The sequence below is a fragment of the Nicotiana tabacum genome, chromosome 1 (assembly GCF_000715075.1).
Source record: "Nicotiana tabacum cultivar K326 chromosome 1, ASM71507v2, whole genome shotgun sequence".
NCBI classification, from domain to species: Eukaryota; Viridiplantae; Streptophyta; class Magnoliopsida; order Solanales; family Solanaceae; genus Nicotiana; species Nicotiana tabacum.
The window spans coordinates 193935569-193953428 of record NC_134080.1 but is presented as its reverse complement, the minus strand read 5'-3'; the positions used below and the strand labels follow the sequence as shown (position 1 = coordinate 193953428).

At 34.4% G+C, this 17860-nt stretch overlaps 3 protein-coding genes across 4 annotated transcripts; 2 read left to right on the top strand and 1 right to left on the bottom strand.

The window, feature by feature from the left end:
- Positions 1–2338: 2338 nt before the first annotated feature.
- LOC107778870 (serine/arginine-rich splicing factor RS31-like) lies at positions 2339–5866 on the top strand. Of its 2 annotated transcripts, none has more exons than XM_016599195.2 (6): positions 2339–2412; positions 2750–2873; positions 4648–4760; positions 4889–5118; positions 5210–5452; positions 5547–5866. In XM_016599195.2, the coding sequence occupies exons 2-6, from the start codon at positions 2768–2770 to the stop codon at positions 5572–5574; spliced, it is 720 nt and encodes a 239-aa protein (XP_016454681.1). In that variant the 5' UTR covers positions 2339–2412; positions 2750–2767; the 3' UTR covers positions 5575–5866. The 2 variants fall into 2 exon arrangements, with proteins under 2 accessions (XP_016454681.1, XP_016454680.1); XM_016599194.2 differs by having other exon boundaries at positions 5544–5866.
- A 1089-nt stretch (positions 5867–6955) lies between these two features.
- On the bottom strand, positions 6956–7309 carry LOC107778871 (calcium-binding protein KIC). Its single transcript, XM_016599196.2, has one exon. The coding sequence runs from the start codon at positions 7307–7309 to the stop codon at positions 6956–6958; it is 354 nt and encodes a 117-aa protein (XP_016454682.1).
- Positions 7310–15633: 8324 nt separating this feature from the next.
- On the top strand, positions 15634–16212 carry LOC142164605 (uncharacterized). The gene has a single exon (XM_075222633.1). The coding sequence runs from the start codon at positions 15634–15636 to the stop codon at positions 16210–16212; it is 579 nt and encodes a 192-aa protein (XP_075078734.1).
- Positions 16213–17860: the final 1648 nt, after the last annotated feature.

Genomic DNA, 17860 nt, shown 5'->3' with positions numbered 1-17860 from the left:
AATATATCTTCTATTATATTATAAAAAGAAAGTAGTAGACAAAAAAATTAAACAAAGTAATATGGTAATAAAAGTTTCTAAATTTAAGAATCTTCTATTTTTCTTCTTTTTATGGTTTTGTACATAAATAGTAAATATAGATAAAGTATAACTAAATGCAAACCTAAATAAAAATGATAGATACATTTCTATTAAAGTATAGCTAGGTAAATTTTTAAAGATAATGGTGAGCTTTCCGGAATTAGTTTTTTGGATTTTAACGTCAAATCAATATGCACTTGCTTTACCGTTCCAATTTATGTTATTTTATTTAATTTCTGGTGCTATTTCACTAATGTTTGAATTTCACTAATGATGATCTTGGTTTGGGCTTTATTTTAAGTTCCTGAACATTTACGATAGTGGGCTAAAATTGTAAGTTCAGACGGTAAAAATAGTACGGACTAGTCAGTTTTCGGATTGGTCATTCAAAAATAGCCAGCATTTGCAAAGTTATTGAAAATAGTTACTATTTTGCTGCAACACGAAAATTCCTGCATAATATACTGGAGACCGGTACACCTGTGTATGAACTTCCAGCATATTATACTGGAACTCCAACACTCGAAAAGTTCCAGTGTAATATACTGAAGATTGGATCACCGATCTCCAGTATATTATGCTGGACTAGTAAATTATACTGAAACTTCAGTATATTATACTGAAGTATTTTTTTGGATTCTGAACAGTGTTTCCGTTCAGATTTATCTTTATATAGAAGTGGCTAAATTTCGATTACTTTTGAAACTGTGACTATTTTTAAATGACGACTTGTAAGTCTGGCAAATTTTAAATTTCACCCGTTCAGACTTGGTATCAGAATGCTAAAAAATAAAAACTATGATAAAGTGAAAGAAATATTTACATATTATATTATAATAAATATTTTTATGTATAATATAACTTTAAAAATTATATACATATAGGGTGTGTTCGGTACGAAGGAAAATATTTTCATGGGAAATGAGTGGTTTTATCACTTATTTTTTCTTGTTTGGTTGGTAAGTGAAAAACGTTTTTGGAAAATATTTTCTAGTGTTTCGTTAGAGGGTAGAAAATACTTTTTAGGAAAATATTTTTTATGCTACCATCCTCATCCTCAAGTCCTATGTTTCATGTGCTCCCCCCACCCCTCCTAAATATCCAACGTTTTCATGACTTTATTTTCTTCAAGAATTTAATTATTCTTCTAAAAATTCATACAAACCCAAAGGAACTAATGTGTTGTTTTGCCTTTTTAATGCAAAAACGATGTTGAAATTTATGCTCCATAACTAAAAAGAAAATATTCTTTTTTTGGTTGAAAAAGAAAGTACTCTTTCTACAGCGTGAAAATAAAGTACTCATTTTGTTGAAACAAAAGAAAATACTTTTTTGCATCATTAAAAGAAAATACAGATTTTGTTGAAACGAAAGGAAATATTTTTTCTACATCATGAAAGAAAATATTTTTTTGTTGAAATGAAAGAAAATACTTTTTTACTATATCATTTTGTTGAAATGAAAAAAAATATTTTTTCTACATCATGAAAAGAAAATATTTTTTTAGTTAAAATGAAAAAACACTTTTTATATCATACAAAGAAAATGCTCATTTGTTAAAATGAAAAAAAAGGTTTCTATTCATAACATGAAAAGAAATTAAAGTACTATTAATAATATTTTTATTTAGAGTGGGAGCGAGGTACTTAGGGTGGGGGTGAGGGTGGGTTGGCGGGGATGGAGAATAGATTGGGGTAGGTTGAAAAAGGGTCATTTCATTCTCGTAACGGGAATGAGTGAGTTTTGAAAAATATTTTTCTTTCTCTTGATGGGGAAAACATTTTCCTCCAATTGGAGGAAAATATTTTCCAAAACATTTAAGCCAACCAAACATCAAAAAATTAGAACATATTTTCCTTCCTAACAAACACACCCAAAGTGTTGGGTTTGGATTTAATTTTTTAGTTAACTAGTATATTAATGAGTACAAAACTTGTATGAATCATATCAATATTATTTAACGATATGTTTAGGTTACGAAATAAAAATTTCATATAAATGCCAAATCAAATCAATAATGATGGGGTTTCTCTTTTTCAATACTAAACCAAATCACTAATTAATCTTTTTTATTTGACCGGATTTATTGGTATAGTCTAGTTTGTCGATTTATTTTCGTATAGTTTGTCATTTTGTCGGTTTTCTTTGTACACCATGGATTAATACTACGATTAGGGCCGATTCAACCCCTTCCCTTTGAGGATCCGGCCCATGCGGTCTAATTAAGAAACGGGGCCCAAATGTGCAAAATCCAGTATTTAAACTCACGCCGTCCTATTCTAACACGTTTGTTTGGTTTCTAGGGTTTTCCATTCCTTGTTCGAAAAAAAGGTAATGTTCTTTCTTTACCCTGTGCTATACGTTAAATTATTGTAATTAAGGCTTTTACCTACAGAAAAACTTTGGTATTTTTTTTATTTTCTGGTAAAAGATTATCGTAATGTAGGGTCTTTTGATTGTTAAAAACGTAGGATAAAATAATCGATTTTCTGCTCTATTTGCCCATTTCGTTGCCATTTGAAATTAGGGTTTAAGATACGAAGAATATAAGTATATGAAGAACAAGGGTTTACTGTAAAAAAAAATAAAAATTCGCAAACTGGTATTAATATGTGTTGTTTTGTTGTGTTGGTATCAAGTTGAAAAAATTATTTGTTGAGTCTGTTAGGTTGTACCGGTGGTGAAGATGAGGCCTATTTTCGTTGGGAACTTTGAGTATGATACTCGACAATCAGAACTGGAACGGTTTTTCTCCAAGTATGGAAGAATTGAGCGAGTCGACATGAAATCTGGTATGGCTTATTTCCTCTCCTTTTTAATGTTTAGCCTTTAAGATATTTATGCGTTTTAGAAAATATACTTAACTTCTGTTGGTACTTTTTTCTATTTACATAGTATAAGATGAGTTTAAATGGAAATTGTGGTCAGTGTAACGGACACCAACTTGTTTGGGACCAAGGCATAGTGGTACTAGTTATAGTAGAATTGGGCTTTGCTTACTTATTGTCCTTGTGTTATCTTTGGGATTGAGACTAAGATCATTTGACTACTCAGTGGGCAGTTGCTGAACCTCTCTTAGATTTTCTTTTGATCATTTTTTTTAAAAGGCAGTCGTGACTCGCCTGGCCTTGAGGTGACCAGTTGGGGTTTAATTCTCATGGAGAAATGCTGTATAGATAATGTATTTTCCCCTTGCATGCGTTATGTGTTGGGTAGGGGTCTTCTAAGCGTGCCTTGCATTGCATATTCTAGACAGAATATAACTTCTTCATTTTATTTTATTTTAAGTATATGGCTGCAACTTGGGTGAAATGTTTTCAATGATTAGTAGTTGGTGACTTGGAGTTCCTGCGCATATGCTATTGTGATTAGATAGTTAAATAAATTATTCTACATGTTCTTCTTCCAAGTTATATGCAATTTCAAGTTTATTTTCATTAACTTTCATATTTTATATATTTTTATATGTTAGTAGTTATTTTTGAAAATTTTATAAGTTAGAAATTAATGGGGCTCAAGATAGGCTTATCCGATGGTAGTTAAAACACCCTGCCATATGCCTCTGCCTTTTTAAGCACTGCTTTTGAGATCATGATCCTCGCAATTCTTGGCACAGAAAGAATAGTAGAAATTTTTTAATGACATCATTCTATGGAATTGTTAATGCGTGAGTTACATTTTCAACAATATGAACTTTAGGTGTTTTTTTTCTCTTTTTGGTATCTTATCTAATCCATATCTTGTTTAATCATTCCGCTTTGGAAAGTGTTTTCTTATTTGAGGTGCATTATGAGTTACAGCCTTTTCCCTCTTGGGGTAGTTGACTATAAGTATTTTGGTTAAACAAAATTACCTAGCTATATGACTGTATGTGTGTAGCATGTACGAATGATACATGTGACTTGTCAAGACATAATGTGGAACCGAATATTTCATTTGGAGAAGATCTCCGCATTCAAGTGTTTATTTTGCCGCAGGCACATCTACTAAGGAAAAAGAGCTTCTATCATGGCTCAACACTCCTGTGCCAAAAAAACTTCTAATGCAAGGAAACCTATCTGCCTGCCTGCTCTCCCCCTTCTCACTGATGGAATTGTTCTGCATTTCTTACATCGATCTTCTGTCATTCACTTACTCGATGCTCATGTTGGCTTATCACAAGAATGATCATGGTGGGATCAGTCGGTTCATCATGCCATGCCTACCACTACTAATAAGAGGATCAATGAATTATATCATGCCATGCCTACCAATTTTCAAATCGTGCTGTGAAATTGGTGATGCATGCTTAGCAATGTCTACTCAGACTTGACTTTAAACCTTTAATAAGCCTTCATCTTGACCATCATCATCATCATCATCATCATCATCATGATCTAGTTCATGCAAGGCTTCTACCTCCTTAATTTCCTCAAGCCCTCACATACTTGCAGGTGTTGTACGTTATTTAATTTCTGAAGGAGATGAGAACTTTGATTTAGCTGATGTATACTCTACCGAAAAGTCTTTAGAGACCATATCTTACTGTTCTTTCAACCTTATAATGAACTCTCTTTACAACTACAGGGTTTGCTTTTGTCTACTTTGAGGATGAGAGAGATGCAGCAGATGCCATCCGTGGGACTGACAACATGCCATTTGGGTATGAAAGGCGCTGTCTATCAGTGGAATGGGCAAAAGTAATGTTTCTGTCTTCATCTTTCCCAAAATTTGAGAAATACAATCCGTTAGACATTTCCTCCTCTGAAAGGAAATACGATTTGTTGATAATTGGCATCTTTTTAACTATGGCGACTGTGATTGACAGGGTGAACGTGGTAGACACCGTGATGGCCCTAAGTCTGGTGGAAACCAGAGACCAACCAAAACATTGTTTGTCATAAACTTTGACCCTACTTGTACTAGAACCCGAGACATAGAAAGACACTTTGAACCGTACGGCAATGTCCTTCATGTTCGCATACGTCGCAATTTTGCGTTTGTGCAGTTTGAAAATCAGGAGGATGCAACAAGAGCTTTGGAGTGTACACACATGAGGTTAGTAAGATATTTCATTCTATTTCTTATGGTTGCAATATCTTATCTGTTTGTTTCCTGATAATAAGTGAGTTGCAAATACCTTTTACAGTAAGATCTTGGACAGAGTGGTTTCTGTAGAGTATGCCTTGAAGGATGACGATGAGAGAGGGGACAGATACGACAGCCCTAGAAGAGATTATGGCAGGCAAAGGGATAGCCCTTATCGAAGGTCACCAAGCCCGATGTATCGCAGGGGCCGGCCTAGTCCAGATTATGGCCGACCTCATAGTCCTGTTCGTAATGGTCCATCATATGACAGATACAATAGTCCAGATTATGGAAGGTATCGCAGGTAAAAAAAAACTCTCCTTTTGTTTTATTTAGTTTTTAACTGTCAACATATCTTGCAACAATTGTTCACATTTTATTTTTGTATTTTTCAGCAGGTCTCCTGTTCGAAGGTCGAGAACTTGAGTCATATCTTAATCTGGGAGAGCTTGCGCTGTCATAGTGTAAATGCTTTGGTGCAGTCTGCTTGTGTAGTAGAAGATCAATCTTTTATAAATGTAATGGATTACCTGTTGCATTTTGTTGGGTTAACTTTGTGGATTGTGAATTTAGCTATCAGAAACCATTGCCTAGTCGAATCATTGCTTGAGCATATTGAGACCATTTGACATTAGCTCATGTTTTGCAGAATTGTGTGAAGTAACATGAACAAGTAAAGCTTCATTTAGCCATAAGAAGTTATTACCATAGTTGCACATTTCTAATAGCTTCACATGATAATTGAATTGCCTGTGTGCCCTTTAAGTCTAAGCTTGATAAAATTTGAAAAATAAAGTATTCTTGGCTCTTGAGATCTGGATTACTCCTGTTCTCAACCCTCAGACAACCTTCTCTTCTATTTCTGATTTGTCACCTAAACTTATAGGGATGAAAAAAAACCTAAACTTATACTTCCTCCGTTTTAATTTATATGAATCTATTTTCTTTTGTAATCCGTTTTAAAAAGAATGACCATTTTCCTTATTTGAAAGCAATTTACTTTCATATAATGATTTATAGTCACATAAAATATTGTTTTATTTTATATCACGAGTTAAAAAGTCTTTTCTTTTTTTAAACTTCGTGCCTAATCAAATAGGTTCACTTAGAACCTAAAGTTGAAACGGAGCAGTTTGCGAGATGAGATGAGATGAGAAAGTAGTTGACTGTGCTCACTCCTCCAAAACTTCCCTAACCATCTTTCTTTTCTTCCCTATGATTTACTTTTATTACTATCATGCAGACTCTTCTGTTTTTGCGACAATATCACCTCAACAAAGATTCTTCGTGTAGTCTCGAGAAGAACTTTGCAGTTTAGGAAAATTTGGTATAGCTTGATACTAGGCTCCTAAACCCCACGACAATACAATATATTATTCCATGCTAAGTTGTATTTCCTACTTGGGGGGGGGGGGGAGGGGGGGGACAAGTAGAAACGGAAATAGAAAGTCTTTCACTTAGTGGTCAATGAAAAGTGGATGAAGATCATGAGACACTAAGATCTACATCTCAATAGAGAAAATATTAGGCGATTTCTTTGTATTTGCTTAAGCCTTGGGAGGCAGAGTTACCCAATCCACCTATGCTAGTGGGATATAGTAACTTACAATATTAGAAACTTATAATCACGAAATCTGAACCTGCATTAATTTTGGGTGATTCACCCCTTCTATTATCTGATCTCTTTTTTGGTACTGCATAACAGAATCAACATATATGATATATATTACAGCCATTGAGAAGCAATCCATCATATATGATAATGAAGGAAATGAGAATAAGATTATAGCAAACTCAAAAAAGAGGATTATGCCAACTCTTTTTGGAGTGCCTTATCAAGCCAAGCCTCAGCATCTTGCATCATTTCTGGACTAAGTCTAACCATTAGAATACAAAATTCAGTTTCATTCAATGCTCCATCTCCATCTAAGTCTCCTTCTCTTACCATAGCCTCTGCATCTTCTCTGCTCATGCCTTCCATTCCAAGAAGCCCCGAATTCTTCTGTAAACTCGCCGATGTGATCAAGCCATTTTTCGGGTCAGCTAGTAGCCTGAATCCTCCACATAGCTCCGCGACAAACGTATCCACGTCCAATTTTTCTGCCATCACAGGTAACAAGTCTTGATATTCTGTTGCTGCTTCACCAACTTTACTTGCCATTGTTTTTCTGTGAAAAAAAAATGAAGAAGAAGAAAAAGCAATGGTATGAATAAAAGGTATTGTTTGGCACAAGGAAAGTTGGAAACTCTATTTATAGTGCTATCTAACAGTAAGTAATTTCGTGAATATTGTGGAAGTATGAGTACTGTTACATTGTCAACTGGTAAGGATTTGATCATTAATTTTTGAAGGTAGGAAAAAGAAAAGAGAGTGGGGATGGACTATGTAGCCTATGGTCCATATTAAATCAAATGGTACCTTCTGAATGGGGTTTGGGTAGGGCCTCCAATTTGTAAACTACTAAGGGCTATTTTTATTCAATACTCCACCCGCTTCAATTTATGTCAACCTATTTGATTGAGCACGAAATTTCAGGAAAAAAAGAAGATTTTTGAACTGTGGTGTAAAATGAGGCACATATATTTTGTGTAATTATCATTGTATAAAGGTAAATTGTTTTTAAATATGAAAAATGATAATTCTTTTTGACACGGACTAAAAAAAAAATACATTCACATAAATTAAAACGGGGGAGTACTATTTAGGTGGTTTTTTGGTTTTGAGAAGTACCACTTTGAAGATAAAGTATTTTTTATTAAAGGCGACTTCATTTTAAAGACTCGAAACCTAAATCTTTAGTTAAGGATGAAAAGATATTTACCATCCTCACATAACCTTTGGTGATATACTGGCATTAGCTGTTTACACTTTCTTCTATATTTCAAAGAGCGGTTTACACTACCCCTGTATACATAAATGTACTTGCAAAAAGCACCTTGTAGTCTACCAAGCAAGAATAACGTTGATCCCACACACAAAAAAAAAAAAAATGCTTTTAGCAAAAATATATTCTTTTTACCCATTTACCTATATAAGTAGCTAATTTAACAGAGATCTTGGAGTTTCTATAGATTATTGTAACTCAAGAAAATGCAGACAAATTATTTTAAGATGATAACCTTTAGATTTTATTTATTTATTTTGGTTTTCCATTCCAGTCCACATTAGGTTTGCGACTAATTCAAATTCATGTCGCGTAAGATTTTCATTAAAGGAAAAAATATTTCCTTACGAGATTCTTTTCTTTTTTCAAGACTCAAAACGAAATATTTAATTATTCATCTCACCTAAATCCCTGGGAGGGTTGACAAATTTTAAAATTAATAACTTATTCTTTGATTCATTATGCACTGGCATAGCCACATATAATCAATGGGTGTCAATTGATATTCCTTAGTCGAAATTTTTTACTATATAGTTAGGTAAAATTTTTACATATTCATATTATATGTGTCCCTTTAGCTTTTTTTATATATTTAATTATTTATATTTTAATATCCTTTAATAAAAATTCTAGTTCCGCGAATCAATGAATGGGAAAATATGGGGTATTTGAAGTTGTTTTGAAGTTGTCAACAGCATCATATACGTTTCTGATAAGTAACTTATCTCCACTGATTTATTGGAGAAGATCATTTTTAATTTATTCTGAAAAGAGGGTTTCTAGGAAGGTTCATAATAGTTGGAAATTGTGGAGGTGACTTGTGACTTAGCTAGACGTTAACTGTCTCGAGTCACGACGACACTTTTGCTAATACTTCTCCTTCTTTGAAGCTTCCTTTCATTTGTTCTCTTTCTATTTCTCTTATGTCTTGCTTTTCCTATGTATGGTCCATACCCTACTTATTTATTAAGTTTAAGTTCTGTATATTCAAAACCAGCTACTACTCCGTCTAGCCTATCTTCCTATCCAGCTACTCTTTATGTTGGGTTGCACAATTAATCCCATAATGATAGAAGCAGATTCAGAATTTTAAGAGAATGAGTGCACTATTGCGAAGAGGTGGATCTAGAGTTTATATTTGACGGATTTAACTTTAGTCTCTTACCATGAACCCATCAAAATTATATTTTTTTTTTTGAAATTTTAGTAATTTTCACATATATATCTATACTCCGTGCCGAAAATAAGACCGTTCAGAGTGAGATTTAATTTGAACTGCCAATTTCACTTGTAGCGATGCACCCAGTAATAATTATACCATAAGAGTCTTTAAGCATAGGTTCACGCAAATATATTTAAGCAATTTTGAGAAAAATGTAACATTATTATACATTAGGGAAAAGAATATGGATTCACGTGATCCCTTATTCCTCAACTTGGAGCCGACCATCAAAGCCCCGATGAACGACAACTGTAATTATGACGTCCTAAAATAGCGAAATTCCTTTTCGAAAAGGTTCCGACCCGCACAAAAACTCTAACATCATCTATTTGAGGGAGGACAAATTTTGTGCTCTTAACAATGTCAAAATTTCTACGGTATCAAATTAAGATGACTTATAATAACAAATAATTGTCTATATTTTTGTCTATGCTGGCTGAATATAATACTCCATCCGTTTTCATTTATGAGTTTTATTTTCTTTTTAGTCTTGTTCAAAAAAAATATCTTTTTCTATTTGGTATGCTTTTTACGTCCAACAATATTTCTATTTTTATCCATAATAATACTCCTTCATGGAATTTTTTGCTATGTTATACGCACCAATAATTTAACATCATAGATTCGCAAGTGTTTCTTTACATTTTTTAATATCATGCTTAGTCAAACATATATAAATACAAATTACAATGAGAACTTTCTAGTAAATACATGTGTGAAAATGATATCTTCGAATATATTCCTGCCAAAGTGGTGCTGTACTATTTATTCCCCCATTATTATTTGCTTTATGTCTGAGCATACGTTAGAAATTTAATTAAAAAAAAAAAACCGTTGTTTTTATCATATTGTATGGTATATTCTCTATGGATAATTATCACATCACCTTGAGAAATAGTTAGCAGTTTGGACTCTTCTTCCTGGCTGCAATAAGAGAAAAATAATAGGAATTTCATGTAAATGGAACTTCTTCTCTCTTGTATCTTTTTGTAATTTTTAATCCTTTATTTAGGGTAGGTAGTATTGATTATGGAGGACTGAGGAATTTAACGTCGAACTCCTTTACATAGTAAATATGAAATACTATTAGGGGTCATTTGGTAAAGTATGTATAGGAATAATATTCATGAATATGATGTATTAGTAATATTGGAATTAGTATATTGGGATTATATCTTATAGACTGTTTAGTTTGGTGTATTAAAGGTTTAGAAAGGATAATTCTGTCTTTATACATGCTTATCCATGTATTAAAAATCATAATATTGCTATTAACATGATTTGTTATGTATAAAAATAATACTATATAACTCTAATACAAGTATTAATTATAAATAAATTGGATAATACCAAAGCTAATAAATATATTATTTTTCCTAATATATCCTACCAAACGAACTCTTATTGTTGAACTTATGCAGTCCCAACGAACTTCACTTCGTCTAATGCTTTGTTCGCGTGACACCAGAAAGAAAAAGGAGCATTTTGACTTTGTGCAAAACTATAAGCTCATGGTACCTTCATCCCGCACATGTACTAACTAAATGTTGATCATGAAAGAATGATATTAATTTAGGTTACAAACTGTTATTAAAGTGTTATATAATACAAAGCAAAGAGCAATTCAACATTTGGCAGAGATTACCTTCTTCCTTTAAAAGAAACACCTAAAAAAAAAAATAAGTAAATACATGTCTCTCCTTTTGCATAAATGGTGTACTACCACAATATGCATTTTGACAAGTAAAAAATGATCATTCAAAAAGCAGGAATAATATAGATATTCATATTATCAATATTTTAAAAGCTTGATCAAACACTAATTGTTGCTCGAAAGTATTTTTCAAACTATTATCAGTATTTTAAAAACTTGACCAAACACTAATTGATAATCAGAAGTACTTTTCAAACTAATTGGTCAAACACAAACTGTTTCTTACCAAAAGTACTTTTAAAAAAAACACTTTTGAAAAAAAAAACACGTCTTAAAATAAGTTGATTTTTTAAGCCTGGCCAAACAGGCTATAGGACTATGGGGGATAGAATTTAAATAGTAGCCTCAAAATAAGCCATTTGCACAAAGGCCCCAGAAATCAATAACTTCAACGCCGGACGAGCACAAGGTAACGTGTAAGTGTGGATCCAACCAAAACCATATACAACCATTAGCTCCATACAGGTAAGCCTAATGAACCACGCTTACTTCTTTTACAACCAGCAACAGACTGCAGATTAGAAATTATAAAAATGAAATAGGAAGTGTAAATGCTTAATTGAAAAGTGAAATGGTTGGTATATCAATATTTATGATAGTACATAGGGATTGAAAAAATTTCTATACGAGGACTCAAAGATTATAGTTATCAATACAATTTTAATAACCTAAATTATTAAATACAATGTAACAAACATCATAAATATCGACAAGAACTCTATTGATGATTCCCTTCATATTCATATGAATAAATCTCAAGAACGAAATACTGATTTTTTTTTTTTGATTTGTAACTTTAACTTTTGAAGCAATTAAAAGGGCTAGAACAACCATCCATGACCAATTAATATACCAACCATGACCATCTCTTATAACTGGTAATATTCACTTGAATATAACAGCCAAAAGCAAGCTATATTCACACCAAAGAGACATGCGAACGAAAAGCATTGAAAAGCAGTTATTCACACTGGTTGGATCAAGAATCCATGAAAAGAATTTTTGGAAACCGAAATGGATCGAATGCATTGAAAACTCTAAATACTCCTTTGAGGAGTGTAAAAATTTCATTGTAAATTGGGATTCCAAATAAATACATGAGAACACAAAAATTGTAATTAATAATACAAAGTTTACACTTACCAATACAACCGAGCCCTAACCCTAACCCTAAATTTAACTCTATAAATACAACTCTATTGTACATTATTAATCATCTAAAATTTCTACTCTATTATAAAGTCTGCGAAAAAAAATGGAAAGAACTCCAACAAAAAAACCCATTAATGAACCTCTTCATGGCTCTCTAGTTAACCACAACTTAGAAACCAATTAAAGAAACTGAAGTATGAGATGAACTTATTGCTGCTTAGGATGACGCGTGAGATTGGCGTCGACTATGTAAAAAGGCTTTTACTTGATTCCTACCCTCTTACCGGCTGTTACGACATGTTGGAAGAAGTGCTAGCTAATATTATCATTATTTTCATTTTGGTCAATATTAGCGAGCAGCTCCTCCAACATGTCGTAATAGTCGGGAAAATGGTAGGAATTAAGTAAAAGCCTTTTGACATAGCCGATACTAATTTCATGCGTCATCCTAAGCAGCAATAAGTTTACCTCATACTTCAGTTTCTTCAATTGTTTTCTAACATCTTGGTACAATATGTTGTGGTTAACTGGAGAACCATGAAGAGGTTCATCAATGATTTTATTTGCTGGAGTTCTTTCCATATTGCTTTTCGCAGACTTTATAATAGGTTAGAGATTTTAGATGATTAATAATATACCGTAGAGTTATATTTAGGGTTAGGGTTAGGGCTAGGTTGTATAGGTAAGTGTAAACTTTGTATTGGTAATTATAATTTTTGTGTTCCCGTGTATTTAATTGAAATCCCAATATACAAGGAACCTTTTACACTCCTTAAAGGAGTATTTATCCAACCAGTATAAATAACTAGTTTTCAATGCTTTTCGTTCACATATCTCTTCGGTGTGAATATAGCTTGTGTTTGGTTGTTATATTCAAGTGAAATTACCAATTACAAGAGATGGTCATGGTTGGTATATTAACTTGTCATGGATGATTGTTCTAGCTCTTTGTAGTTGCTTCAAAGGTTGGAGTTACAAATCAATATATTACCAGTTACAAGAGATGATCATCGATGATCAACAGTATCGGACAATTAAGAGTACAAGCAAACTTTCTCTCTCTAGAATGAAATTTCCTCTTAGCCATTGCTGAAAATGACGAGGAAATCAAAGGCTGGAGGGGGAGGGTCTCACATGAAAGGAACAAATCTGAGCAACATGAATGTAACAAGAGGAATTCCACAATCAGCAGACGCAAAAAGAACTCGCAATATCAATGTATTGCAAGGGATACGCCCATTGGATCTGAGCCAATCAGCTTTTGACGGTGAGGCATCAGGAAATTGTACAACAATTAACAGAAATGGAGGAAAAAAGCAGGATGAGGGACTCAAATCATGGGCAGAAAGAGTGGAGGACGAGGAGAAACTGACGGAGAAAAAGGAAAACAGAGACATGAGCCCTAAATCATGGAGCAAAGTTGTTGCAAGCCCAATTACTGAAGGATTGGACTTAACTCCCCAAGTTCAGGACAATTTGAATGTGAAAATAACTATGGAGGATATAAACGAGGAAATAGAATTTTGGAATTCAGCAGTTGTGTGTTTTGTACTGGGATCTAATCCACCACAATCAGTGATGGAAGGATATTCTCAAAGGATATGGGGATCGCTTGGCATAAACAAGATAGCACAGATTAATAGAGGAGTTTTCATGGTGAGATTCCATAGTTTTAAAAGAAAAACCAAAGTAATTGAGGATGGAGTTCAGATGTTTGATAGAAAACCAGTGGTGGTAAAACCTTGAAATCTAGACATGGATATAAAAAAGGAATCAGTTGAATTGATCCCAATGTGGATTAGATTCAATGGACAGGATATAAAATACTAGGGACAAACTGCACTCACAAAATTGGCAGGACTGGTAGGGAAACCATTAAAAGCAGACCGAGATACAACACAAAAGGAGAGACTTACATATGCCCGAGTTTTGATTGAGGTCAAACCTCATCAGAAATATCCAGACACAATAATGTTTGAGGATCGGAGAGGTAGAATTGTGGAGTAGGAGGTGTTCTATGAATGGAAACCTACTTTGTGTGGCAAGTGTAAGAACTTTGGGCATGAAATGAATGAATGCAGGAGGTTTATCAAAGAAGAAAAGAAGAAACAAGTAAATAAATAGGAACCAAAAGAGCCAAATGAAGTACAGAAGCAAAATCAAGTGAAAAGAAGATTGCAAATGTGCAGAATAAAGGAGAACATGGACAAAAGCAACAAATGAATGGGCCAATAAGCAAGGGAAATACTGTGAATGAAGTAGTTTCCACTGTTAATGAAGTAGCAACTACATCTAGAACATGGAAGAATGCAGGAAGGGGAAGAGCAGGGGAAGGAATACAACATGATGTTATCAGAACTGGGAACTCTTTTGCAACATTAGAGGATCATCAACAAGAGAAAACAGAAGCTGCAAATGGGAATGTGGTGGAGAACAGGAAAAGCAAAGGGAAAGAGAGTGAAATGGCTCTAGGAAAAGGGCAGGATGAGGGCAACCCCTCATCCAATGGATAGAATAGACTTCTGGAACACCAGGGGATTGAATAAGCCACATAAACAGAAGGAAATGAACCTGTTTATGAACAATCAAAGAGTTAACTTATTTGGTCTTATGGAAACAAAGATTAAGAGAGTTAAAGCACAACAAACTACTCTTAATCTTTGCAGTGGGTGGTCATTTATTACAAACTTAGTAAAACATCCGGCAGAGAGGATATGGGTTGTATGGAAACCTGGAGTATATGATGTCAATATAATAAGTGTAACTTAGCAACTTATACACTGTATGGTCCAACATAAAGGGACAGGAAAAAAGATCAATGTTACAATAGTCTATGGTTTTAACAATCAAAGTATAAGAAGGCAACTATGGGAAGATATCAAGAGTATACACCAGCAAATTAAAGTGCCTTGGGCAATAATGGGGGACTTTAATTGCATCTTGAGTACTGAAGAAAGAATGGGGAGTTTAGTTACTATGGCAGAAATCAAGGAGTTTAAAAAATGTATGGAGGAGTGCTCAATGCAAGGCATGATATCCTCAGGAGCTTTCTATACTTGGAGCAACAAACAACCAGGAGCAAACAGAGTAATGAGCAGAATAGACAGAGTCCTTGTCAACTTTGAATGGATGACAAAGTTGCCTGCATCAGAGGCCCACTACATGCAACCAGGGCTATTTGATCATTCCCCGGGCATAATTAGCTGGGAGGGAGGTGGGCAGAAGGTGAAAAAAAGCTTCAAATACTTCAATATGTGGAGCATGACATGAGATTTCAAATAAAGAATAAAAGAGATCTGGAAAACAAACAAGAGGGGCACACAAATGTACTAGTTGGTGGGGAAACTACACAGAATAAATAGCACTTTACAGAAAATCAACAAGGAGAGATTCAGAAACATTGAAAAAAGAACAGAGGAAGCACTAAATACCCTACAATAGTGTCAAAGCAAAGTACAAAAGGACCATAGAAATGAAGCACTAATCAATGAGGAAGTAAGGTTAAATGAGGAATGCAGCAAGTGGGAAAAGGTAAGGAATATGTTCTGACAACAAAAGGCTATGGAACAATGGCTCAGTCAGGGGACCAAAACACTAAATATTTTCATGGTCTGCTTAAAGCTAGAAGGAACAATAATAGAATTTTCCACATCAAGGACATGAAATGGTGTGACATTGATGATCCAGTCAAGATTCCAGACGCATTTATAGAATTTTACATAGAAATGCTGGGAAGGAAAATGGAGGGAAGAGATCATGTATATAGCCAGATTATAAGACAGGGGCCAACAGTGAAAGAAGAGCAAAGGAATGAACTAATAGTAGACTTCACAGAAACTGAGGTGAAGGAAGCTCTATGGGCAATTGCAGGAGATAAAGCTGCAAGTCCGAATGGGTTTGGTGGCCAGTTTTACAAAGACTGTTGGGATGTTGTGGGAGCAGATGTAAAAAGTGGAGTTCTGGAGTTCTTTAGAGAAGGCAGAATGCTCAAAATTGTCAATAATACTGTGATAACTCTTATCCCCAAGAGCACTCATATTGAGGCAGTAGGTGACTATAGACCAATTGCTTGCTGCAATTATACAAAGTGATCTCGAAGATACTATGCAATAGGCTTAAAAAAGTACTACCTGGGATAATCTCTCCTAATCAAAGTGCTTTTGTGAAAGGAAGGAATATAGTGCACAATATATTGATATGCCAAGATCTGGTGAGGTTGTACAAGAGGAAGAATATAACTAGAAGCTGTCTGATTAAAGTAGACCTAAGGAAGGCATATGATACTGTGGAAGAGATGCTGCATGCTCTTAACTTCCCTTAAAAATTTATAAAGTGGATGATGGCTTGCATCACATCTACTTACTATACAATAGCAGTGAATGGTGGAGTCTATGGCAACATTGAGGGCAAAAAGGGCTAAGGAAAGGGGACCCAATATCCCTCCTCCTATTTGTAATTTGTATGGAATACCTATCAAGAGTTATGAAATGGATCACTGATCAAAAAGGGTTCCAGTTTCATACCAAATGTAGAAGGCTCAAATTAAACCATCTATATTTTGCGGATGATATGTTATTCTTTGGTAAAGGGGAATGGCAATCTGTGGAAATGATCCTAAGGGAGCTGGAAACTTTCTCAAGAGCATCAGATTACACACTAATGCAGCTAAATCAAACATCTAAAGTGCAAAGATGGAGGAACAATGCATTCAGGACATATATGAGCTTACAGGTTATCAAAGAAGGGCATTACCATTCAGGTACTTGGGGGTACCAATATCTACTAGGAAGCTATCAACAACAGATTGTGAAATATTGGTGGAGAAGATGGCTACCAAAGTCAGAACATGGGGTACAAGAAACATATCCTACGCTGGAAAGGTGATGCTAGTGAATTCAGTATTGATGCATGTACACTCATATTGGGCTTCAATCTTCATCCTCCCAAAAAAGGTTTTAAGAAATATAATAGGCATCTGCAGAAGCTTCCTATGGGATGGAAAAGGGAACTCAACCAAAATGACATTAGTAGCATGGGACATATTGTGTAGGCCAAAACATCAAGGAGGATTGAGGATAAAGGATTGTATAGCTTGGAATGAGGCAGCAATGGTGAAATATGTATGGAACATAGCAAATAAGGAAGACAATCTTTGGGTGAAATGGGTCAACCATGTATATATAAAGGATCAGTCATGGTGGCAATATGAACCTCCAAATGACAACTGTTGGTATTGGAAGAAAATTCGTACTATCAGGGATAAATTTGTAGCTGGATTTGTGAATAATGGGTGGCTAACACAGGGGGCAAATATACTGTAAAAAGTGGATACCAATGGTGTAAAGGAGAAGTAGAGAAACATCCACGGTATCGAGGGGTATGGGGTCGGATGAATGTGCCAAAACACAGCTTTACTAGATGGCTTGCCATGCATAGGAAGCTACTGACTAAGGATCGACTGTTAAAGCTGAAGATAAGTCACGATAGTGGATACCTGATATGTGGGAACCAAATAGAAATAGTGGAACACCTGTTCTTTGAGTGCAAATTATTAGAGGAATGTTTAAGAAGGTTGCTGGTATGGATGCAGAGAGGGACAACAAAACATGATTTAAGGGGATATGGAGAAGAATAACTCATGGAGTCCATGGGAAGATTGCAGAGAGTTTGTAACAGCAGTAATCGCAACACTAATATACAAGATATGGTGGGCAAGAAATAAAGCACTGTGGAATCAAA

Excerpts from the sequence above, each read along its gene's own strand:
- LOC107778870 (XM_016599194.2), top strand. The coding sequence starts at position 2,768 with ATGAGGCCTATTTTCGTTGGGAACTTTGAGTATGATACTCGACAATCA. Across the intron at positions 4,761-4,888 it reads TATCAGTGGAATGGGCAAAA|GGTGAACGTGGTAGACACCG; the intron begins GTAATGTTTCTG and ends TGTGATTGACAG. Across the intron at positions 5,453-5,543 it reads GATTATGGAAGGTATCGCAG|CAGGTCTCCTGTTCGAAGGT; the intron begins GTAAAAAAAAAC and ends TGTATTTTTCAG.
- LOC107778871 (XM_016599196.2), bottom strand. The coding sequence starts at position 7,309 with ATGGCAAGTAAAGTTGGTGAAGCAGCAACAGAATATCAAGACTTGTTA.
- LOC142164605 (XM_075222633.1), top strand. The coding sequence starts at position 15,634 with ATGCAGCAAGTGGGAAAAGGTAAGGAATATGTTCTGACAACAAAAGGC.